Source organism: Macrobrachium nipponense, chromosome 4 (assembly GCF_015104395.2).
Source record: "Macrobrachium nipponense isolate FS-2020 chromosome 4, ASM1510439v2, whole genome shotgun sequence".
Taxonomy (NCBI): Eukaryota; Metazoa; Arthropoda; class Malacostraca; order Decapoda; family Palaemonidae; genus Macrobrachium; species Macrobrachium nipponense.
In genome coordinates this window covers 40450081-40475968 of record NC_061100.1, presented here as the reverse complement: position 1 = coordinate 40475968, position 25888 = coordinate 40450081, and the positions used below count along the sequence as shown (strand labels likewise).

Sequence of the window (25888 nt, the reverse complement as noted above, 5' to 3'; positions counted from 1 at the left end):
GGAAGAAAGTCCTTATTACACCTCGCGAAGAGATCTATAAAGAAGGTTCTCTCAGACTTCACAACTCTTCCAATAAATGTTATACTGATGTTTAACAGTTATCGTTGATTGAGAAGGTTGTCTCGGAAGTGCAAACTGATACCACGAACCTCTTGATATCGTTTCGTTCCGTGTTCTTGTTCTCAATAGCTTCTATTTATAAACGGGAACAGTGGAGTAAAAAGAGAAATTCTCGATGTTCTTAGAGATAAGATAGAGACTGATGGACTTAATAGGTTAATAATTCGCTAAATCGAGAAAAGATCCTATTAGGAGAATCTTACGCTTCTGGCGCTTCTGGCTTGCGCCGGGATGGAGCTATTAAAACGTATTATAGTCCATCCAGGGACATCCTTCTGACACGAAAAGGATGTTTCCCATCGAACTCATCCATCTTCTCCTGAGCAAAATTAGATTCTAAAAAGATTATGCTGTCTTCATGCGTTTCTAAAAAGCATGAGATAATTATCTCATATCGTGCTCTGCCGTATAAGAATCCTTTATAAAGCTGCACATTTCAGGTAAACATCATTAATCTAGGAAACCTATGTAAGGATGTTAAGAAACTGTAGTCTACTTCGGTGTGTGCATATGACTTGACCATACCGTAGTCTAAAGGATGATTTTCTTTTACATTCTTTCTTTCCTCCAAGGCCGAGGGAGAATGGAAAAATTTCTATCTTTGTAATACAATTTAGTGTTAGACGAAGGAAATCCTAACAAGAAGCAAGGATCGAAGAGAATCATTCCAGTTACCTATTACATGGATATAAAGCTGTAATGAAACGGGTTGCTAAGGTCTTGTAATCTGAAAGACCTGCACCCTCCTTGACTTCCTAGTCTATTATGTCTTCCATCTCTTGTTCCAAATGTTGGTAGAAGAGAGGGAGTCACCTAAGGAGAGAGCCTCTCTTCACAAAGAGAGGGACTATTTCTCCGAAACAAACCCTCATGACAGAGATGAAGTAGCTTAGGCAAATATTAATTCCCTGTCATGAGAAGATTGTTCTAGTTAGAAAACTTTCCACAGTCACAGTCCCTCCTGACATGGGCTACGGTCGCCTGTGCGACATCTTGTGTCCCTGTCAGGAAAACCAACTGATCTTGTGACAAATCTCAAAATAGGAGAGTCTTTGTGAAATCTATCTCCAAACACAAAGAAGCTTGAGATCCTGGCGCCTGGCGTCTGGCTGACGCTTGGTTGGAGCCTTGGCTCCTCGCATCTGGAAGACTCCTCGCATCTGGAAGACGCCTCGCGCCTGTATGACGCCTCTCGTCCGCCGAGCGTCCTGGCTGACGCTTCGCGCTTGGCTGACTGCTCACATCTGGAAGACGCCTCGCGCCTGGAAGACGTCTCGCACTCAACTGGCGTCCTGGCTGGCGCCAAAAACTTGGCTGGCGCCTCGTGCTTCGATGACACTTCACGTCCGGAATAAGTCCTGGCTAGAGTCTCGCGTCTGGCTGATTCCACGCCTCTGTATGACGCCTCACGTTTAGCTGGCGTCTTCTGTGCGACATCTTGTCTGGTATATGCCTCTCTCGCTCTCGAACTAGACCGAAAATCTTCCTCTACTTGTTTAATAAGACGAAGCTTCATGTCTGAAAGACGCCTCGTTTTTGGCAGGAGAGAGAGGACGAGACTTCTTGATCGGAAGAGAAACGTCCTTCTTACGAGGAGGATGTCTAGCCATAACTCCTACCAAGGAGGCTAGCTTCTCTTGAACAGCCAGTAGGATACTCTTAGAAGCTTCTCCCGCGCCCTCTTCAATGGGAGGGGAGGGGAGGGAGACCTCGTAGGAGTACGATCCGCTACGTCCATATAGGGGGACGTCGACACAACTTCACCTTCTTGATCGAGGAGGGAGCTTCATCAGTGAAGCGCTCTGGCTCGAGTTCAAAGAAGGTTCTTCCAAAGCCTTTTCAGGGGCTTGGAAAGATCCGAGTCTTTCCACCCTCATATAAGTGAAGAAGAAGCAGAAGAAGAGAAACACTCTCGCAGGACGCTTTTTCTGAAGCGGTCCTGAGCAGTCTGTTGCGAGAAAGATAATATCTTGCACTTCAAGAAAATTCTTCGTATATGAAACTTCTTTCTCCTTATCCACCAAGACTCTTGATAGGTGCCTCGTCCGAGTTCTCAGAGACTTCATCCGGACGGGATTCCAGAAGGAAGAGGTCCTCTTTCCGAGAAGGACCCTCCTTAGTACTCCAACCAACGAAGATATCTGCTGTAGTAACTTTCCCAGGATCTTCGCAGCTACTTCTTACTTCTCCGTATCCGATCTAGGGGAAGGAGGATATACTTCCGTAATACTTTCCGGGATATAATCCAGTTACTTAGAGATTTCTAAGAACTTTAGAAGGTCTCGAAAATTCGTCAGAACTTCCCCCTTTCCGATGAGGAATCGGAAAACGAAATCACTATTATAGGATACCTTTCCAACGGTTATCCTTGGCAGTCTGGGACGCTACTACAGATCCTGCCGAGGGGACGCCCGACCGGAGGTGATTCTCTGAAACCTCCTTACGGCTTTCGACATTCCTTCTCCTCTGGGTTTGTGAGCTTGGAAGAGGTCTAGGCCTGAGAGCGAGACAGAGCCGATCGGGCGCACCCTCATTATTATAGGACGCCTTTCCAATGGCAAACTTGGCAGTCTGGGACGTGCTACAGAACCTGCCGAGGGGACGCCTGACCGGTGGGGATTCTCTATAACCTCCGTAAGGCTTTCGACTTTCCTTCTCCTCTGGGCATGGGAGCTTGGAAGAGGTCTAGGCCTGGGAGCGAGACAGAGCCGATCAGACGCACCCTCCACTGCAAAGGGGAACACTAAAATCACTTCTTACCTTTCAATAGCTCGTATTTTGAGCTATATTCCTTTGTCTTCAAATTGCAATATGAATTTGAAGATTCTGTGAAGTAAGAAGATGAGGATACAACACTACTAGTATTGTTAATGCTCTAACTGCTCGTTAGTACGAGAGCTATAAAAACTTCTAAAGGAAGCGAAACTAATTCTATTTATTCTGACTTCCTCAAGAAGAAAGTTAGCTTAAACTTCCTCAATCAATTTTAACATTTACTACACGTTATTAATGAATAAATATTAAAATTTTCCTTTTCCAAACTATGTGAGTGTCTACCGAAAAGTTCGGTAGTTACACGTAAACAATTCTTCGAAATTTTCGAAGCCAAAGTTATTAAAACAAATTAATATGTGTATGCCGAACCAAAGACCCAGTACTTCCCTGCAAAAGATAGCCCAGAAGATCGATGGCGATGAAATCCAAAAATCAAGTCAGGAGGAACTGCAAACGTTGTTTACATTCCAAGCGACAGAGAAAATATGATAGAAAACGGGAATGGTTCCTAATCCTGCCACCCAGGGCAGGACGGTAGATCACCTGACCTACCTGCAGCGTGTGCCACGAAATTTGAATTTCTGTCGGGGACGACGGAGTCTTAGCTATGTATATATCTGACAGGTAAGTTGATTGTATGAAAACTAATTTTCAATTATTAGACTATGGACAATATCTGAAGTTAACCAAAAACATAGAATGTTGCACTCATAAAGTAAATAAAATGGACCCACAATGGACAAAAGGTATGTATAAAAATATCAACAACTAAAAAGAGATAAATCAACATTAATACAAAAATGTTTCTGTTTCATTAAATGCATTCACAATACCTATCTTTTATCTTCAGTTAATACTGTACTTAGAAGCAATATTCTAAAAGCTGACAGAACAGCTGGGTCACATACACCAATACCTAATGATCTGTCTGCTCCTTTGCCAACAGTAGCTGAATAAGACTAATAAACAAAATAAAAGGGATTTCAATTATGACAAGTGATATACAAAAATCAATAATGCAATAAAATTCAGAAGCCAATTTATGATCTCTCCTAGCAGACTTTCAAGGTACAAAACACTTTTGCTGGTATGTGATTATGTCAGACTACTCAGGAGAAATGGATCTACTTGAGTAACTAATGAAAAGGTCGCTACAATAACAGTGCAACTGATAAGACTTCTTTGCACACAAGAATATGTAATTATCACAAGATTCCCGACAAATCAGTGGCAAGACATACTAACTAAACCAGAACTGCAGATAAAAGGGAGGTGCTCACCCCAAACAGATAGGGTAACTGTAAACCACAACTCACAAAGTGGGAACCTGTTTACTATGTGGTCGTGAGCACTGTACACACAATCTCAGAATACACAAAAAAACATTACAGAAAACACTGCTTTGTAATTTTTGTGACTTTGTAGTTATACCCAACTACCATAACAAACTTTCCAACTCAAAACAATATGATATATGATGTAATAAAGTAAAATTTTCTAAAACTGTGAGGTACCAGTGACAAATTGTATCTTATATTACAGGTTCAGAGCCAGTTTTGTGACCATAAATAATATATAGATACTCTTGCCTTTTATACGAATACAGTCAACCCCGCGAATTTCTCTCTCTCTCTCTCTCTCTCTCTCTCTCTCTCTCTCTCTCTCTCTCTCTCTCTCTCTCTCTCTTCTGATGACTTAGAGCTTTGGGAATTGTAGGAGAACCAGCAGACTGGGTTGAAGACTGGCTAACTTTAGAAAACAGGAGTCATAATAAATGGTGAAGAATGAATCAGAATGGGCAAATGCAACAAGCAGAGTTCCCCAGGGTTCTGTCCTTGGCCCTCTTGTTTTTTATTTACATTAGTGACATTGATGTAGGCTTAACTAGCAGGCTAGCCAAATTTGCAGATGACACCAAACTAGGGGTAAATGCAGCAGACCCAGATGCAGTGGAAAGTTTAAGAAATGATCTAAAGAAAATAGGAGTGTGTAACGGTAATTGCTTTATAGCAAAGAAAGATAAAGGAAAGGAAAACGCATTTTCGAGAAGTTCGGCAACAAGGAGGCATTCACGCAGGTGTTGGAGGTGCCTGTTCCCATGATGGTTCTAGAATCAGCAGGAGTGTTGTGGAACTTGACAGGCGCCGACGTGACATGAGGAACGCCGCGATTTCTGATGTAATACTTCGTCGAGAAACTTCTAAATCGTTCCGGTAATCTCGGGAGTCTGTGACGCTCGCCGTAGGCCCCGCCCCCAGAATGCCGTATAAATACGACGGACGAAGTAGGAGAAAGCAGAGATCATCAGTTAGTCACAGAGTAAGAGATCATTAGTAAGAGTCACAGATCAGATCAGAGAGAGCTCAGCAGCAGAGATCAGAGATCAGAGATAATCCGAGAGAGATAAGAGAAGAAGGAACCGACGAAGGATCAGAGAGAAAAAGGCACTCGAGAATTGGTTGAATTCTGGTCAAGTCGTCTTCAGGAGTGGACGAAGAGTTATTTCGACGTTGAGAAAGACTTCAGAGAAGAAATGTTCAGCTAGAGGTTTTGGGGAGTTCCTGCCCTTCAAGTATCAAGAGTAGACATTATTTTCTGCAATACGGAGGCAAGAAGGCCTCTACCATTAGAGTTCTCCTTTTGTGAAGCCATCGCTTCGAGTTGCAAAACTGGTCGGCAAGTACTTTTATTACCTCACTGTTCCCCCAGTTCATGCAGTGTAAGATTTCACCTTTTCTATGTAAATAGGAGATACCATTCTGCATTTATCTTTGTCAGTAAGCTTTAAATAAACCTTTGTTGTGTTAGTGTTTCTTTCTATATTCATATCCCCAGTTTCAACTGTTGGTGTTGAATTTTTTTTGTTTGTTTCATATCGAACTTGAAGCGGACCTCTCTCCATTCATAACAGAGTGGTAAAAAAAATGGCAAATGCCTCTTAACATAGATAAGTGTAAAGTGTTACAAAAACAAGCAAAGGACCTTGGAGTCATTATTACCAAAGACTTAAAATCCACAAAACCGTGCATACAAGCTGAAAAGAAGGCACAGAAACTATACTCTGTTTTTTTTTTCATCTGTCCATCAACCTGTGGTGTTTTCGCATGGTAACACTGCATCCCGAGCCTTAAATAGTTATGCTATGTGTAAGTTTTAGGTAAATAAAAGGATATCTGGGTGTACATTTGCAACTGAAAAGTTTTAATAATTTACTGTATGCGAATTACACCGTTAATATTCGAAATAGGATATTATTTAAAGCCCTGGACGCAGTGTTACCATGCGCAAACACCACAGGCGGATGGACAGATGGAAAAAAAAACAGAGTATAGTGGGATACATAAAGAGGCAGTTCAAATACAGAAACAAGGAAATGGTGCTGCAGCTCTACACATCAATAGTTAGCCCCCCATCTTGAATATGCAGTACAGTTTTGGTCACCAACACTAAGAAAAGACATATTTAGATTAGAAGGAGTACAAGCAAGAGCCACAAGTTAATTCCCTCCATCAGGTAAATAGGTTACAGAAGATGATTAGAGAGCTTGAACATGTATGTTAGAAACATGACGATTGTGAGGACAACTAATAGAAACATTTAAAATACTGAAAGGCATAACAAAAGACAAAAACCTATTTACATTAAACAAAAACCAGACAAGAAATAATGGATGGAAACTAGAACAGAAGAGATACAACACATCCTATTGTAGGAACTTCTTTACATACAAGATATGTGACATGTGGAATAAATTGCCACCAGAAGTTGTAAATAGCAACAGTGTGGAAGAGTTTAAAAGAAAGTTAGACAAAATCATTAGGACACTGTGAACGCAAAGTAAAACCTGCTCCTACAGATAAGTGAGCACATGATGTCTCCTCGGATGGACTAACAAGTCTTTGTGACATCCTAATCCTTGTAACTCTTTGTAATTCCTTGTAACTCTCTCTCTCTCTCTCTCTCTCTCTCTCTCTCTCTCTCTCTCTCTCTCTCTCTCTCTCTGAGATGAGAGAATTTTTATGGTACATGTAGGTATAGTATGTTTATTAATATTTTCAAATATTAAGAGATTCATGTGATAGTATTTTAAAGAAATACACACAATAATCTTCCTCCACAACATACTAAATTATATCATAATGGTAACTCTCTCCCTCTGTTTTCACTGGAAATATATATCTTTAAGGGTACTACTACATTTTATGGTAAATAATAATTTATAATACTAATTTTCAAATATTTGGTTTAATGAGATTAAACAAAAACAATAAAATTTCTCTCTCTCTCTCCTTATCTCGCTCTTACTTATGTATGTTTATTTGTTTTGTAGTATGATAAATAAATGATTTACCTAGTAACTAATTTTCAAATATTAATAAGATTAATAAAAGAAATAGCAATTCCCAGGGCTGTATTTTTAAACTGACATCTTCGACGATGAAGCTCTTCAAGGCTAAAATGGTATTATTGTGCCACGAAACAGCTCTTTGTCACAAAGATGAAGAGATGGTGAAAATTATTGGAAACAAAGATGTAGCCTTCATTACCTCTTCGCCAACCTCTTCATATATTTTTTGTAAAATTAAAAGAGAACCGCATAACTAATGTAAGTATTGTTGAAAAGGATTGCTGCATCAGCTCCATTAATTTTGTATAGTCTTCTCTATTTTCCTTATTAAGGATTTCTCAATGTTGCTGAAACTGGCAAGGAACGTGCCAAAGGGGATCGTCTAATCCGGTGTAGTCATATTGAATTATCTTTATTACTGCTATATACATACTATATTACTACTGCAAGTTTCTCTCTCTCTCTCTCTCTCTCTCTCTCTCTCTCTCTCTCTCTCTCTCTCTCTCTCTCTCTCTGACGTCGTTTTGCCCAGATCTGCCAGGGCATAGTCACAGTGATGGTTGCTGGAGGACTGAATCTTGGTGGCGAGTCCTTTGCTATATATCATGGTCGTGCGGGCGCTCACGGATGCTCCTGCAAGACCCGGAGGGTGCTCGACTTTTCATTGGCTGGCGGCCAGGCGTCGGAAACTCTCGAGGCGCGTTGACCTTCTCAGGTGTGTTGCGTCACCTGGAGCCAGGTTTTCATTGGCTGCGACCGTGGTGACGTAACTCCTGGTATTTCTTCCAACCTCTTCGATATTGGTCCCGTCCTGGGCGCTGGTGTTATCGTCTGGAGGTGGGGGCTGGGTCTTCCTTACACAGGTGGGCAGCAGCAAGGGTTCCTGTGTCGTATTTAGGAAGCGTTTTTACTCAAGGATGAATAACGCCTCAAGGAATAGCCCCCGATCAGCGTTGCCTACACCTCCTTGAGGCGTTATTCATCCTTGAGCAAAAACCCTTCCTAAATACAACACAGGAACCCTTCCTGCTGCCCACCTGTGTAAGGAAGACCCAGGCACCCCCCCCCCCCCCCCCTTGGCACGTTGCTTGCCAGTTTCAGCAACATTGAGAAATCCTTAATAAGGAAAATAGAGAAGACTCTATACAAAATTAATGGAGCTGATGCAGCCATCCTTTTCAACAAGACTTGTTTAAAAGAGGGTCTACTCCCAAGATAATGTAATTATTGGAACATATAACACATGCCAAATATTTTAGTAGTCTATTTTTTTGTTTTCAGAACTTCAATGCAAATGGTCTTATTTGCATTCCTGTAAGACTGTCTTTGTACATAGAAGACCTCACGTTCCCAAGTTCCTGGCTGGCAGGTGTTTATGAACTTCATTGCAATAACAGAACTGTCTTTCACCTCCTCTTGAATTATATTATAATCAGCACAACGTATTTTAGTTCGGCAAAACAACCATTGCAAAATAAATGAAGAGGAAATGAACCACAGATTAACAAACTTTTCAAAACTATTTCCAACCAATCAGCTTCAAGAAATGGTCATGATGTACTCAGTAGGTGTAAGTGATAAAGTTTATATTTTGTTCAGGATTTAAGCCAGAACCAAGGAAAAGTAAGACCTCTTTATAACTAGAAGCCTCCATTCTCTCTAAACCTCTCTTTGCTCCCATTGGCTGCTCTGGATTTACTCGCCACAGGGGACCCTGAATGAGGGTGTGCCTACCCAGGTGAGATTTTAGAAGAACGGGGCCGCAGCAGCTCTGCCTCAGACACTCTCAGAACTTTCTCAAGCCCTGCAGACTCCACTTCACCCCTTTTGCTCCCCTACCTCCTCTGGGGGATACCACAAGTGTTCTTATACCTGCATAGTTCACAGAAATAGCAGCAGATGAGAAGACTACGAGACCCAGGATTTCCAGATACTGTGAGATGTAAAATTTAGTGCAGTCAGTGATTGTTTTTGCCTCTTGTCTGTACGTATTTCATTTCCATTCTCCCAATGCAACTTTCCCCCCTCTTTGTTCAGCTTCTCACTCCCCAATTTTGGCTCAATGCTGTGATTAATTCCTTGTGATGCTAGTAAACATACCCCTAGTTAATTAAAAAACATGATGTTGCAATTCAACGGTCTCTCTCTCTCTCTGTGTTATTGGCTTAGTATATATTTTTATGTTTAAGATAACTTTGAAATTATATTAATAATATAATCTTAAAGATTAATACAGTAATAGGATAGTAATTTAAGGTATATTTGAAATAGGAAGTTATTTAAGGTATACATTTGGTATTTGAACTTTCAAGATAGGCAGTTATAAGCATTTTTAGAGGGGGTTCTAAGTATCCGTGGGGTCTGGTATGCATCCCCCGCAAATACGGGGGTCCACTGTAGTTCTAATATGAAGAACCAAATTTTCTTTCCAATTACTCCTTATAAGGAATAACTTTCCAAGTTCTTACAGTGCTATGTGTGCAGTGCTAAAGATTCTTGCAGTAGTGCCTTGGGTCCTACTTGCATTGCCTTCTTTATTCTACTTTTCCTCTAGTTCCTTAGCTGTCCATCCCACCTGAATATCCATCCGTTTCAATTTTCTCCCTCACTTAAAAATGCAAGCTATAATAATCTCCATTTGGCCAAGAGAATTTTGTACATGCATTAAAAACACCTTTGTGAAATACAGTGAAAATATTTAATACTAAGGCTAACTTACAAAGGAAAATGTATGTATGTAGTCCTAAACATTTTCCCTCAAGTCTCTTTGAAATTCATTAAGACCATTAACTTTGAATCTAGAATAAAAGCATCCTTAAAAAATTAACAATAAAAATGTGATCAATACCAAACATACAATGCCACTATTCCAAATAAAAAAAAATAGTACATAGTATATACTTACAATTATTATATATTTGGTCCTGTACTGAAACGCACCAAAGAAACCAAATATGACAAATATGAAGTTGAAGAAATTGGCAATAATGGGCAGCCACATGTATCCCAAAAAGTCAAAGACTTGTCGTTCTGCTGTCGATACCTGAAAGTAAGAAATGTGTTAATCCATAACAATGATAAATCAAATAATTTTATATGAAATATACAAATGATAAGTCAGCTGGTGGAATTTGGACACTAAAAACAGCAGACAACTTGCACCTTGAGAATATTTTTCACCAAGCATTATTCCAATCACCATGGAAATGCTTTAACTTATTTAGCCTAGTAGGAGTGAAGAGTATTGATCTAGAAATCTGCTTTGATAAAAAAAAATAACAGTGTTTTACCAGCTATCTGTTTTCAGCCTATTAGGTAAGACAGCTCAGTGAATAGCTCTGGAATTTAGTCACTTTAATTAGAGGATAAGCATGTATGTCAGAGAACCTGACTCACATATCAGCATATAAACTCAAAACTGCTAACTCTGCAACACTAAAATTGAGATTGCTGATAAATACTTTTTTTTGATCATCCTCTATCAAGACAAACGATGAGCAAATAAGTTCAAAAGGGGTGGGAGGCAGCATGCATACATATAATATATATATATATATATATATATATATATATATATATATATATATATATATATATATATAATAACTATATATATATATATATATATAATATATATATATATATCTATATATATATATATATATACTGTCAACATGTTATGCATACGCCATACAAGAAAAAATATTACGTATAGTTAGTTACTCATAAACAGCAAATTGTTTAAAATAAAGAAACTTAAAAACTTTCGAGTTTCATAAAACGCCATTTAAAGCACAGAAGTATAAGTTCATTTATTTCAATTTAATTTCCTTCACCTATTTCTGAAAATACGTAGCAAACATGTACTATATACGGTGCGGACAGTAAGGGCAATAAATTGCCCAATCCCAGTATGATAAAAATACTTCGTTATGTCTTTATTTACCAATTTATGTGCCGTTTCTCATCAATTTATGAGAATAGTCCTCAACTCGTTAGCTGACAACAAAAATATATTAAGTTGTGGCGACTTCAACCTACATCTAGATAATAACGATAATAAATGTGTTAAAAGAATTTTTAGTTACTTGAAAGCCACGACCCTATGAATGTTGTGAGAAAACTGACATCATTACTGACCCATACAAAACAAAAACGAGTATTTGTACACTGTGCAAATTTAAAAAAGAACTAAAAACTCAAATATTCTGCAGGAGCTACGATACTGACGAGAACACACTAAAAGACAATTATAAAATAGAAGAAGCCCCATATTTTTAAAAAGTACAAGGGTCCACCAGAGAGGTGAACAAAGTGAGTGACCAAAGTCTACATTTTGGTATCTAAGCGTCTGAGGGGGAAACTACTACTTTTCATTCACCCGTTTTGATGTTTGTAAGTTCGCTCCCGCTGGACACCAACAAGATTTGTCTATTTTGCTTCTCTTTATGAATGTTCATATAACTGGGCAAAGCCGAATGAAAAAAAAAACATATCGGTACCGTGTTTTTCTTTTGTTTTTAAAAGTGATTAACCAGTACGTTTTACATGTACACGCATATGTGGGTGTTACAATATACCCCCTAAAAAAATTTCTTACACATGTAAATGCAACATAACTTCGTTGCCACCGGATGTAGGCAATGCTTTTTTACTCGCCATCTTAAATACGCTTTGATGGCGATCTTACAACTTGTAGAAGGGGGAAGTGGGGTGGGAGGACGAATGCAATAGGTCAGCATGGCGAAAACAAATGATTGAAGGCTGAAGGTCGGTCAAAGTGTTGTGTGTGGCTAGCATATAAGGTGAGGGTTAAAGGCTACTTCATAACTGTAATGGTATCCGGGAAGTGGGGTCGAGTGAACACCCCCTTCCCCCGACCATACGCGCGAGCGCGCCCAAACACACACACACACACACGCAAACCCCGTCTTTCCTACCCGACTCCCACCCTCCATCATTCCGGCCAAAACGCTATTCCCCAACTTTTCCCAAGGCGTGGGTATGGCTGGTACGACTTGGTAAACCACGCTCGCCCTACACCGGGACGTACTCCACTCAGCGTCCACGTTGGTCCTTGGGGGAAAAAGAAAGGAAGAAAGAAAAAAAACGCTACCTGTGTTATGGCGGTTCTCGTGAATGAGAGGGTTTGTGATGCAGGCGTTGTCATGGTAACTACTGTTCTGCGAGGTTTTTTTTCTTTGACACAGAGTCGCTATGATTAATAGCCTTGCGTTTGGATTGTATTTTCAGGCAGTTTGCAAACAGACAAATACAGACAACAACCTTTGCGGCCGTTTAAAGTGTTGAAATCTGCAAATGACGGGAAATGAAACTTTTCTTTCTTTAATCAATTTGCCAAATTCCATAACTTTTAGAAGGTCAATTATTCCAGTTTAATTCCACCACTTTCTATTCCCAGTCACTCATTACTTTAGACTTTATATATCAGATCTGTAACCGGATACTGAATTGTGGTTCCCACGGACTAACGTTGGAAGAGATCAATAAAGGAACTGGATTATTAAGCAGAGCGGGAGAAAGTGAATCGGCTATAAGCAGTTGTTACGACGATGGAATAATTCTTTCTGCTGCAAGATTTTACGAGTATATATATATATCATATATATATATATATATATATATATATATATATAGTGTTTCCTTTGATACAAAAGGAGTCCAGACAATGGGAACTATATCACATTCATACTCAAACTGCTAAATTGTGGATTAACCACGTGTAGCCGAGCTTCCCTCCTGTGGTTACAAGCGAAGCCTTGCTATACCTTCCCCTTTTCGCCATTTGCAAACCTTTATCTTGCACCCACTCCCACGCTTTCTTTTATTACGGCCCTCACTTTTCAATAACCCAAGCGCCCCCCCCCCAAATTTTACCGCCCCCCTCCCCCCTCCCCCCCCCCCCTTCTTTCAAACCCGCCATCCACTTAGGCGAACGTTTTTACCACTTCTACATAACTCCACATTCTCAACCTTTTCAGAGTATGTGCCAAACATACAAAGTAAAACATTCATTTCAACAGCTTCGATCATTTCTTTTTATTAGCATTCAACATACACACTTATTAATCCCCTTACGTACTCCACCAATGACTCTCAAAGACACACACCTCTTCTAATCCTTTACACGCCCAGTGTTATCTTTACTGTGTCACCTATATCGTAACTCGGTCCTTTTCTCATCTTATATTTACTTTCAAAAACATACAAGATTTTACAGCATCATTTCTTCTACCATCCAGATGACCAACCACTGCTCTATCTTCCAAGTTTCCAATAATCACGCCCTTTACTCTGACTTACTTTACTCCCAACCATCCGCAAAACTTCACGATCCAACACTCCTCCCACGATCCATTTCTACAAGACATAAGCAAATCCCATACGACGCAATCATATCCCATTCAAAATATCTGAGTTGATAGTACTAAATTCCCCTTCTCCTTGATGGCTGGATGACTCATCGGTGTCTCTGGTCACTTTGTTCAACCAACAAATCAAATCGACACGAGACTGACACACGAAGCGAAAAAATACGACTTGCCCATTGGAGTGAGACCGTGCTTCCCAGAGCATCTATGGAGCAAGCTGCTAATTTATGTGCAGCTGTAAGTCTCAAGCAATAAAAAATCAAGCATTCTCTTGAAAAAGAGATAACAGGCAATTAAATTATGCGGAGATCTCACAACGCTCAGACACTCAAGTTTGTGTCCTCAATTACCTAACAGTCGGAAGATAGCATCTCCCATCCCGTTTCCCTTTGTTTCTGGCGTGTACTGTATCCATCGATAATCGAAGGTATTATTCACTGGGAACAAATCCAGCAGGCAGGTTGTGCATCGAGCGAGGATTCGGAAATCGAAGCCACATCGCAGTAGTGAACAGATCTCTAGGTAAATACAAAATAATGTGTTCACTATTAGGTACTGCATTTTCAAAGTTCACACACGTTAAGAAAATGGAATGTAGTGGTTTTTCCTACATTTTGATAACCCAGGTCGGTTCTCTCTCTCTCTCTCTCTCTCTCTCTCTCTCTCTCTCTCTCAGCTTCAACTATAAGCAATCGAGTAACCACTATCGGATAGAACCGATAGAACCCAAGACTCCTACTTACGAGCCGGAATTTCTGTCAATAAACGATGAGAGTACTGAGTTCATACTGCCCTTTTGGTAGAGATTGGTATTAGAGAAAATGAGTTTAATCGTGCCTCGCAATATTCACATACTTTCTATTAAAAAAAAGAAAAAAATAAAAAAATAAAAAAAAAAATGAAAACGATACATCTTAACAGTACGTTTAGTAAAAAAAAAAAAAATGTTTCATGTTCGAGTTCACATAACGCTGCTTAACAAATGTGTGACTGATTACATTGTGACCCAATATGTTAGATTATTCGTTACTTGCACATAATTGTGTGGGAGAATGTAGACAGCCTGGAAATATGTTCGTGTGACAACCTCGAAAATTGAACGCCTCCCCCCCCCCCCCACAAAAAAACACACACACACACATACACACACTGCCACAATATTAAATTACCCAGGGTCCCCTCCTCTGACCATAAATAATACATGAGTGGGAGTAGGATGAGGTGAGGGGATATAGTTTCCCCCCCAAAAGGGTCTTTTAATTCCCGCCAAATCCCTTCCACTGAAACGATAAACAGATATCTTTACAGACAGGCTGGTGGTTTGAATTTCTGCCTATCTCATTACTTTGCGACTAATAATAAACAGACACGAGAGAGAGAGAGAGAGAGAGAGAGAGAGAGAGAGAGAGAGAGAGAGAGAGAGAGAGAGAGAGAGAGAGAGAGAGAGAGAGAGAGAGTTTAAAATTAAAGAAAAAATAAGCTGCAGCACCTCAGTTTCCTGAAAGCCAGGCCGCAAAAATTTCTTTGGTCTAGCGCGTACGACCGCGTGCGTGCTTGTGTATTCCTATAATCCAAGTCCGTGTCCCCCTTCTCTCTCTCTCTCTCTCTCTCTCTCTCTCTCTCTCTCTCTCTCGTGATTAAAGAGAACCAATACATGCACACATATATAAAGAGATATTAAGAGAAAAAGAGAAGCAATACATCCACCCCAATAGCAATCCATCTACCAAGGTTACAAAGGCGGGAAGTTCAGGAAAATCAAAGATGGACATTCTACATTTTACGGAGCGGAAACATGACCCACACCTTGGTAAACAACCGCCAGTCACGTGTCAAATTGTCTGGGCTTAGTCGGAACCATTTCAAAAATTCCGAGAGAGAGAGAGAGAGAGAGAGAGAGAGTCCTACTCTACAGCTCGTGCTTCAAAATAGCGTCAGCGAATGTGACCACAAGTGTACAGAATTGAAGTTTTTCCGTCAAGTACAATGAAACTGTACAGCAGTTCAATTGCTCCAGATAGTGAAGAGACCCAGACTGAACAACCGCCATTTATTTCTTACTCCAAACAAACCCATTAGAGCATCTGTCGCCATGCTGGTTAGTCCTTATCTTTAAGCAATATTTACTAAAATACAAAATAAGTACGTACGAACAAGAACGACCGACTTGACGGCGTCAACTTTTGTAATATACACAAACTCTTACATTGCTTGGCAACATATGGTCGAGCACCGAGGTTAATGGCATACGACTAATTGCTGGTAACACATTGCCTTCATTTTAACGACTGTTATTAAAGCCATTATTTTGGGAAAAATAATCCTTGTTACTATAATTAGGACGATATTAAGAATTAATAACTATCGATAATACAACAAAAACTGTCTGACAACGCAACACAAAAAAATAATAAAAAAAAGACAAAGCTTTTGAAAGAGATAAGACCTCAATACTGATGTTTTAAAGATATGAATCCTAAATCATATGTATCTTGTAAAGCAAAACTTACCGACGGCAAGAGAAAGAACAAAAATGACAGTACAAAGGATCTCTCTCTCTCTCTCTCTCTCTCTCTCTCTCTCTCTCTCGTACATGAACACATTCAGTGACCACACAAATATAAAATAAATCACCACCCTAGCTGTAACATCACGCAACAAACACTCGCTCTCTCTCTCACAGCCAATCACATACTTCACTTACTCAAGTACATCCTTGTACAGTATTTTGTCACAGAACACCCACTATCCCAATATATATAAGGCGAGAGTACGAGCGTCAAGCGCAGTCCCAACAACAGTGTGTTCTTGTCAACATTTGTTATTAAGGAATTAGAGAGAGAGAGAACCCAGACGCTGCACCTGCCAAGGAGAGGAAAGGTTGCTGGGATGGAGGGGACGGGGGGAGGAGATAGCGGGGGAGGGGGGATAAAGCCTGAGAAAGAGCAAGCTCGAAGGGGGAGGGGTTGCGTATAGCAGATCAAGTGTTGCAGTAACAGCAATAAATTGTCAGGAACCGTCCGAAGAGTTAAACAAAACCAGGACAGTACTGCATAAAAGAGTAGACGACAGTAAAAACAGCTGCGGTAAGGCTAGACTAAGCTTTCCACTTACGAAAAAAAAGTGGTAGTATAAAACACACACACTTTTCTATTAAAGACTTCAGTGTTACATCAAAAGTAGTACATAAATGCAGTATATATATCATATAAAATGCAGCACTAAGTTCCATAATAAGGACAGCGCGGCGCTAATGCAGCCCAGTGCTGTAATAAAAATAACTATGTTTTACTACTACAGATATCAAAGTGTTGCAGCCAAAAGTACTAAATAAAGGCAGTACGATTCTGAATAGGAAGCGGCGCTGCGTTACACTGAAAGAGGGCAGTGCTGCACTAAACGCAGCGCAGTGCTGTAATAAAAGCATGTGTTGCACACAAAAAAAAGTCAAGGACAAACATACCTACCTCGAGTGGATGTTGGCAGCTAGAGATACTGTAACAACCACATTTCTACGGATGAAGCTAGATTAAACGAGAGAGAGAGAGAGAGAGAGAGAGAGAGAGAGAGAGAGAGAGAGAGAGAGAGAGAGAGAGAGCATATCTTAACATGCATATAATGTATTATGTAGGCTACAAAATTCAATCATTCACACGCAATATCTTTCCACGCATTTTTTATCATCCTTTCAGGGGACTGCTTCTGGTGTCACCCCCCTACCTAAACCACTGATTTTGGGATGAAGCTTCCACCGACGACTTTGGAAGCTTGTGTTAAAAGACGTTCTGTATTTTATTAGTGGTCACCATTCCAAGTGCTAACCAGACACAATGTTGCCTGGCTTCAGTGAATAGACGACCAGCAGTATTAAAAAATCACGGTTAATTTATCACAGTTTTGCAAGCTACAACAAACTAATGGTCATACCAACAAGATTAACTTTATACACACCGATCATAGAAATATATTGCTATATGAATTTCATTTGAAAATCATGATAATGTGTTCGCATTTTTGTTACATATTATTGCACAATAGCTACCACTTAAAGTTTTCAATATATTACTGGAAGGCGAATATATATAACTTTTGCATAGTGTAAAAATGTACATCTAATGCTGTCACTCAGTCTTGGTAAATATCTTTTGTACAGCTGAGTGCAAATATTTTTTTTCGAATTTACTTCAATTCATCATTTTAAAAATATTACAATAAATGTAAAGAATTTGGCTTAAAAACAGCACTAAAATCAGTCACTAAGCCTGAAAATTACTTTACAAAGACTAGTCAAGGAGAAATATTGCTTAGCATAAAAACAAACAGCAAGAAATCTCTACTAAAGTGTTACAAATGATGTGTGATTACAAACTACATTTAACACATGAATACATACAATAATATATATAGAATAGATTATCAATCTATATATATATATCATATAATATTAATATCTACATATAAAATGTGTATATAATATTAATAACATATAAAATAATTATAATATATATAATATATATATACATTTATATTTATTATATATATATCTATATAATATTAATATAATAGATATATCTATACATTTATATAACATTTATAAAATTATGATATATATTATTTATATTATAGATTATACAGTATAAACATTATATATATATATATATTATAATATATTATATATTATAATATATATATATATATATCCATGACTGTTTATTGACTGTATGGGATCACAATTAGCACAAAACCAGAAACGTCGAAAGTCGACGATTTTCCTAGTGCAGGATGTTACTTCTGCTAGTAACAAAACAAGACAATTAAAACCTTTATGAAAGAAAGGAAAGGACAACAAAATGTGTACTGTGAAGGATATCTTTGCTCCTCCTAAAGAATACAGAGACGTGATAATGAGTGGTTTGGCACACCAGTGAGCCTCAAATAAGGGCGTATTATATTTTCTAAGAAGTCGAGAGAAATGATGACTGCGAAACGTTGTGAAATACGAAAAGTGACTGTTATTGGAGCATGCAGTGGCCGATTTTGAAATATTTAATTTGTGAAAACGATGAAAGCTTCAGAGGTGTAGTTTGTAAGCGAAGGAAATTGGAATTCAATATTACAAAGAGTGTTATTACGGTAAGTGGTAGCCAGGAAGATGGAACATGGACTGTTAAGAGAGCGAATGTAAATGAGGAAAAAAATAAATCAAATCACAAGTTCTGAGTAGATTAAAATACTGACAGCACTGAGGTGTATTTTGCGGTTGTTTATTCACCCTAAGAAAATGAAGAGCTGTAGACTATGGGAAAGGGTTATAATTCTCGCAATGGAACGAACACTAAGATGGAAGCCTTGTCCTATAATGCTTGCTAAGGGTTTCATATCCACGAAACTCATACAACAAGTGAGCAACAGAGGGAGATGTAAACAGAGACGTAGGGTTAAGTTCTAAGGAATATTTCTGCATGAATATGAGAGACCGTTATCTTGCACTCACCGGAAGCCACCATTATTAATGTAAACACGTTATATAACCTATATATATATATATATATATATATATATATATATATATATATATATATATATATATATTTATATTATATATATATATATATATATATATATATATATATATAACACGTTATATAAAACCTATATATATATATATATATATATATATATATATATATATATATATATATATATATATATATATATATATATATATATATATATTTAAAGCATATGTCCCATGACGTGAAACGTAGCACTGACTACTGATTTCCTTTCATGTGATGTCATCTTTCTCTTGGCGATAACACAAATAAACAAGAGCGTTCACAGACAGCATACCTCCGCCTGGTGAATAATCCACCCCTCCCAAGAAGAGGTTCCTTCTTAAAAAAAAAAAAAACTACATTCCTATCTCTCCCAACCTTAAATACATTGATGCCATTCACGTAAGGATGTAAATTAACTTTTGCGTCAAGTTCCTTAACAACACACAAACTGAACTAAAATTATATCATCCTAACTAGAGAAAAATACGGCATGAGCAAATGGATTCTACAATTCTGAAATTCCAAAATTCTAACAATGTGTGAATGTGTTGTTGTGCAACTCAACTGCATGACGACCGGTTCTTACCGGGAACAGGGGTGACATAACGTCTTGATACCACCCTGTGATATATCCAGCGCAGCGTGACCGAAATTATTCATTTGTTACCACACGCAATTGCCAAATCACGAAATCTCTCTGTAATGATCTCCCCAATATAGTGGCTAAGCAATAACATCGAGTATAAATATAAAGGCGACCACGGCGCCTGGAGGCCAGCATCTTACGAGTTAAAATAACTAACAAAGAAAATTCTCCAAATTAAATCACCACCACCTTCAAAGTAACGGGTTTATCACATATTTGCATTGTCGGTTATGTCATCCTCCCTCCCACAGAAATCCTGATAAATATGACGGGGTACTCTTTCTAAAAATGTACAAAAGAACCCATTTATGTATGATACTGAGAAATTATATATTTGTACTATGATGGTCTTAATAGGAAATATTAGTAATTAATATGAAAAACAAAGGTGTCGTGATAGTCTAGGCATCATTATTCTAAAACTATGCTTAATAAGACGACCTCAAGTCAGATGAACAAAAACGGAAAACCTGGTGTGTTGCTTACTGCTTACAGATGAGACGGCTTATGCTATATTTGTTACAATAACAGAATTATTAGATTCTTTCTGACATTTCACCTACACAACATTTCCTCTTGGAGGATATGACTCCAGAAGGCGTTCAACTTCCGTTTCTCCCGTACCTGGGTGTGCGGTTGGCAGCCAAGAGCTCACCTTCACCCGAACTGCCACCCATCACATTCGAATAACTACCTGGTACATAAATATCTAAGTCAACGGGAGAAAAAATAGGTGGTTTTAACGGAACAATTGATACTGTTCCATCCGAGGTCTATAGAGGTCAACCCATCCATCTTCGTTCCAAAACTGACCGCGGTCTGCGCTGGCTGTTCGTGACGTCACGCGCTACTTTCTTGATTAGCTCAAAACAAAAACAATCGTGAAATTTATGTTTTCGCTGATGCTCCGCATCTTGTAAAACTTATTCGGAATAATTTTTTTTATCATGATTTTACATTAGATGAAAATGTGTACATAAACAATGGTCCTATTAGAGAACGTTTGAAAAGAAGTATCCGTGATTTGAGGACAACTCATAAGCTTTCATTAAAACATGTGAATGGTTCCGTCATTGCTTGAAACACGAGCGCAGGTTCTACTGCTAATGAACCTAGTCTCAGTTATAAGGCATAAGTGCAAGACCTAAGTATAATGTCATTCAAAACCTGAAGCTGCACTTGATACTGTTGTTGTAACAGTTTCCAGCGTAAAAATACTGTCGTTGATACTTCTCTATTGGTACGCAACATCACATTACATTGATCTACGCCTTACTTACATCAATAAGCGCCGTTTCCAAAACAAACAACAAAAAAATACACCATGGCATGGCGCTTGATCTCTTTTACAATCCAAAAACACCGAATACAATCCACCTTGGCTTATATAAATGCCAATCATTAAGGATTAAATAAATCAACAAACTATGAAGTTCTTAAGTGGACAAAAGTGTAAATCATGTTTTATTTGCACCATTGAATACTACAAATGTAACAAAACCCAGATAAAGAGGGGAGGGGGGGGGGGGGATTGGAAGGGAAAGCTATCCAGTTCAGTAACCATACTATACATCACAACAGAAATATGAAGCCGCACACTAATGCTATCTAACCATATGATCAATGTTTCCCAAAGTAACCATTTATTTGAGGATCCACTATCAACCGATATACCGCACAGCCTAAAAGCAGCGCTACTGCATGCCAAGGAATGGTAGCGGCAGAAGCTAACTCAATGATCATCCATGAGCTGCAATTATCCATGAGTAAAAGTAAGGGTATGTGGGCTCATGAATAATAAACAACGAGCGTGCATGCTTCAAAGAAACGGCGCATGCACAGGTGCATGACCGCAAGAATGCATGTACAAACATATTTGTACCTTCGATTACATTTTAAATTGTTGTGTCCCGACGACTGACTAATATACAACGCAGAAACAGAAGAGCGAAACTGCCCAAACAACACAGACCACCGATGCTGGAGAAGAGTATCTTCATTTATATTCATCGCGATGAACCTCAACCATTATACTATTAAGAAATGTCTTGTAAAAAAGTACTATGTAGAATTTAGTTTGTAAATATATTTCAAAATCATTATAAGTTAACATTAAGGTTAAAATGAGAAAATTGGAACTTTTGTTCAATAGAATTATACCATTAAGAAATAAAACTTAAAATATGTAATCTATACAATTCACCATGTTAATATAATGTAAAATCATTATTGGAATATGTTAATATAAAGGCCATAGTAAGAAAATTGTACCCTTGCCCATATAAAATTGTGGAATAACCACACCTTACATTACTTTTACTAATACTTAACTTTCTAAACTATTCCCTACCATGGTTAGCTAGCTAACTGCCCTCACTCTTCTTTCACCCACCTTACCTATCAGGTTAAAAAAAAATACTACAATACAAAAAGGTAGAACTTTCGGGAGTCAGCACGACCTTCTTGTCAATCTGGTATCACATCAACACGACCGTGAAATTCCTATCGTCATTATCAACGTAGTCACTCGTTCCCATTGTCGTCAGCACCATCAATGATATCTTTACCTATGGAAACTACCGTTAAACTTAGAACAGGGTTAGTAAACATTACAATTACACTGCCAATCGCAACCCACAACAAAACTAAAATGTGCGCTCGTGTGTAAGATGATACAAGAGCAATCTCGACTGGGTTAAGATACAGAGTAGGTAGAGGGAGGGAGAATCTGACACCAGTTCAAGGTTTGTGGTGCCATTGAAGGCCAAAGATCTCCGATTTTTATGGTTGTATTGGTACATTTGGAAACAAAATATCTTTGATTGACAGATGATTGTATGTTTGTATGTGTGTATGTATGTATGTATAAGGCCACAAATATCGCTTAATAACAAATTCCATACACCTTGGGAATAAATTTACACCAAAAAGGAATTATAACTGACGTGTTACATAGTTACATAACAATATATATATATTAATATTATAATATATATATAATATAATATATTCTATATTAATAATATATAATATATATATATTATATATATTATATATAATATTATATATATATATATATATATAATATTATGTATAATATATATATATATATATATATATATATATATTATAAATAAAATATATATATAGATTATAATTATATATATAAACATACATACACAAACATTCGAAGTTATTTTATCGACGAACGCATTGAACCATCGACGCCAGCACATCCACAGGCATCAAAACCGGTTTCGCTTAAAACGAACGACGTCTGGGAATAAGCGCTTTAGTCATTTAAAATCACACAGCCGTATTTAATCAAGTTAAATACACAAAAAACCTATGTACATATAAAAAAATAAAAAACTATCCACTGTGTTCATATTTCCACAAGATTCCGGGAAAGTGTCCTATTTTGGATGCACTATTGGTACTACATTATTCGTAAGTGTAACCTGGACTCGCTTTTATTCCCAGACACACCAGAAATTTCAATCGCAGCTTTTAAATTCGCTGAATTATCTTTTAGCAACACAAACACACACACACAATATATATATATATATATATATATTATAGGATACGTTCATACATGCGTACACAAACATATAGGTTTATGTACACACACATAGATATGTGTGTATAAATAAACCTATGTTTGTATACGCATGTATGAACGTATATTAGTACTTACCAATCAATGGTTAGTCTCTCTTCATGAACCACAAAATATGAGCTCGGTCAGTTCCCTAATCGACGTGGTAATTCTAACCGTTTCAGACACCACATCCAATCCCAAGGACAGATCCAATATCAACGCTATTTATGCACATTGCTAAAAGCAATTGAATGTTATCCTGGGGGCGGGGGTTAGGAGAGGGGAAATATGCTAAGTACTCCCCCATGACATGAGATTACCGGGAAGCAAGAACAGTCATGTTTAAGAAATGTTAAATTCTCTCTAAAGAAAAAAAAAGTTCACATGTCCAATTTTGAACACCTAGAAAAAAATATCGATATTCCCCTACAGATCAGAGATTTTCATTTAACATCATAATAGGCATTATACTATAGGTCAGTAAAACTTGAGCAGCAAACGTGCACGGTTAGTTCCAATTTATAATACGTATACACAAAGTACAACTGCAGTTAGAACCATTATTATGGTTTACTTAATATGCGATTAAAATAGCTTTAATTGACATCTTGCTCCAACGATTAAATGATGTGCATAAATGTGGCATGTTTATCTTCAGGTAGTAAATTTACATTCGAGACATTACCATTAACAATGTACGTTCCCAAACTATATCATCTCTTCCTTATACTGAAATTGATATTTACTCTTTACTTAGTGAATTCAAAAGGATACAGTAACCCCACAGGACATCGCCTATACTTTGTTTTTACCTTTTTCGAATATGGTCACTTTCTGCATAAATTTGTGGCATAACAGTACGGTATTCTGTTTTGGCTAAAAATAAATGATGTTATGATTAATTAACTATATAGTTACCTGATGTACAAGAGTTCACCACACACCACACACATGCAACCCATACTACATATATATATAATATATATATAATACTCTATATATATATATAGATATATATATATTATATATATATATATATATATATATATAGTATAGCTATATATATACTGTGGTTCCCGAGATAAGACAATGATCACAGGCACAGAAGTAATAAACTTGCGTTTCGTGGATGAAACCTTTTCGCAGGAAACGTAAACATTTCTACTACTTGAGAAAGTTGGCTCATTAGCACCGTGTCTCACCAGTGAACGCACTATGCCATTCAACTTATAAACACAACTGCTCTCTGGACGATGAGACCCATCCCATCCAAAACTTTCACACCATCTACCAAGTTCCTTTATAGATTCGGATCCTGGTGCTCACAGGACCCCATCTAACACTATCACGTGTTATTCACTATTCTCCCGAAGGTTACACAGAAAACACATCTCATCCATCTCCATCTCCCAATCATCACTGTCGCGTCTACAAATGGAACTTCGGCTCTTTTTCTTATGGTACCATTCCTCTCTCTAACTTACCATCTGATCACTCACGTCCTTCGTAAAGTTGTCTTTTCAAATCGACATAATCTTTTAGTTAGTGCCATTACCGTACCACGATTTATGTCCGTCTAGTTTGGTTCGCCTTTTCAAGTCTTTCACTAATTCCTTCTTCAGAAACGAGTACTAGATATCATTGTTCCTTAGTATTTGGAAGATCCAACCACATCAATTCTTTCTCCTTACAATATTTCATACCTTTTGGCAAACTTTATCTTGATTACTCTCTAGACATGAGATGCATTCATTCTAACATGCTTCGTAAATCTTGTGTTTTGTTAGCCAATACAGCATCATCAACATATTATAATCCTGTTAACTTTCAAACATTCCTACAATGTTAAATATTCTCTTCCATCTCCGACCACTTTTATCTTTTTTTTATTATACAAGGTATGAGAAGGACAACAAACATCCAAGTTGAAATAACATAACATTGTAGCATCTCACTACTTACTGGAAATCCATTTGTCATGACTCAAACAACACGAACTTTTCATCTGCTTTGTCTGCGGATAACGTAAATGTCATACAGACGCATGATCTTACATAATATATATAGGTTTCTAGACGCTGTCAAAACCTTCCCGTAATCAACAAATGCCATGAAAAGGAAAAAGCACGAGAGAGAGAGAGAGAGAGAGGAGACAGAAAAGATGGTTTCTGGACAGACAAAGAGAGAGTGAGGTGAGGACTACCGAGAGAGAGAGAGAGAGAGAGAGAGAGAGAGAGAGAGAGAGAGAGAGAGAGAGACTATGCATGTGTAATTAATAATCGTAACATATGCATACACCGAATGACGTATAGCGTTTCAGCAAGGAAAGCCGTTAAACACCTAAAGACAATTATACAGAGGGTACAATGAATGCGACGTAAGTACAGCGAAGGTATGCATCAAGGCGAACCCACCGTCACATCAATACCTACTTATAACTTG

The 25888-nt window shown here is 38.0% G+C and overlaps 1 protein-coding gene across 1 annotated transcript in view; it reads right to left on the bottom strand.

Moving 5' to 3' along the window:
- LOC135210881 (sodium/potassium-transporting ATPase subunit beta-1-interacting protein-like) overlaps positions 1 to 25888 on the bottom strand; it is an 86509-nt gene that overhangs the window by 39462 nt on the left and 21159 nt on the right. Inside the window, exon 2 of the mRNA XM_064243806.1 lies at positions 10149 to 10286. Within this exon, the coding sequence (XP_064099876.1) occupies positions 10149 to 10286 (138 nt within the window). The remainder of the gene's footprint in view (positions 1 to 10148; positions 10287 to 25888) is intronic.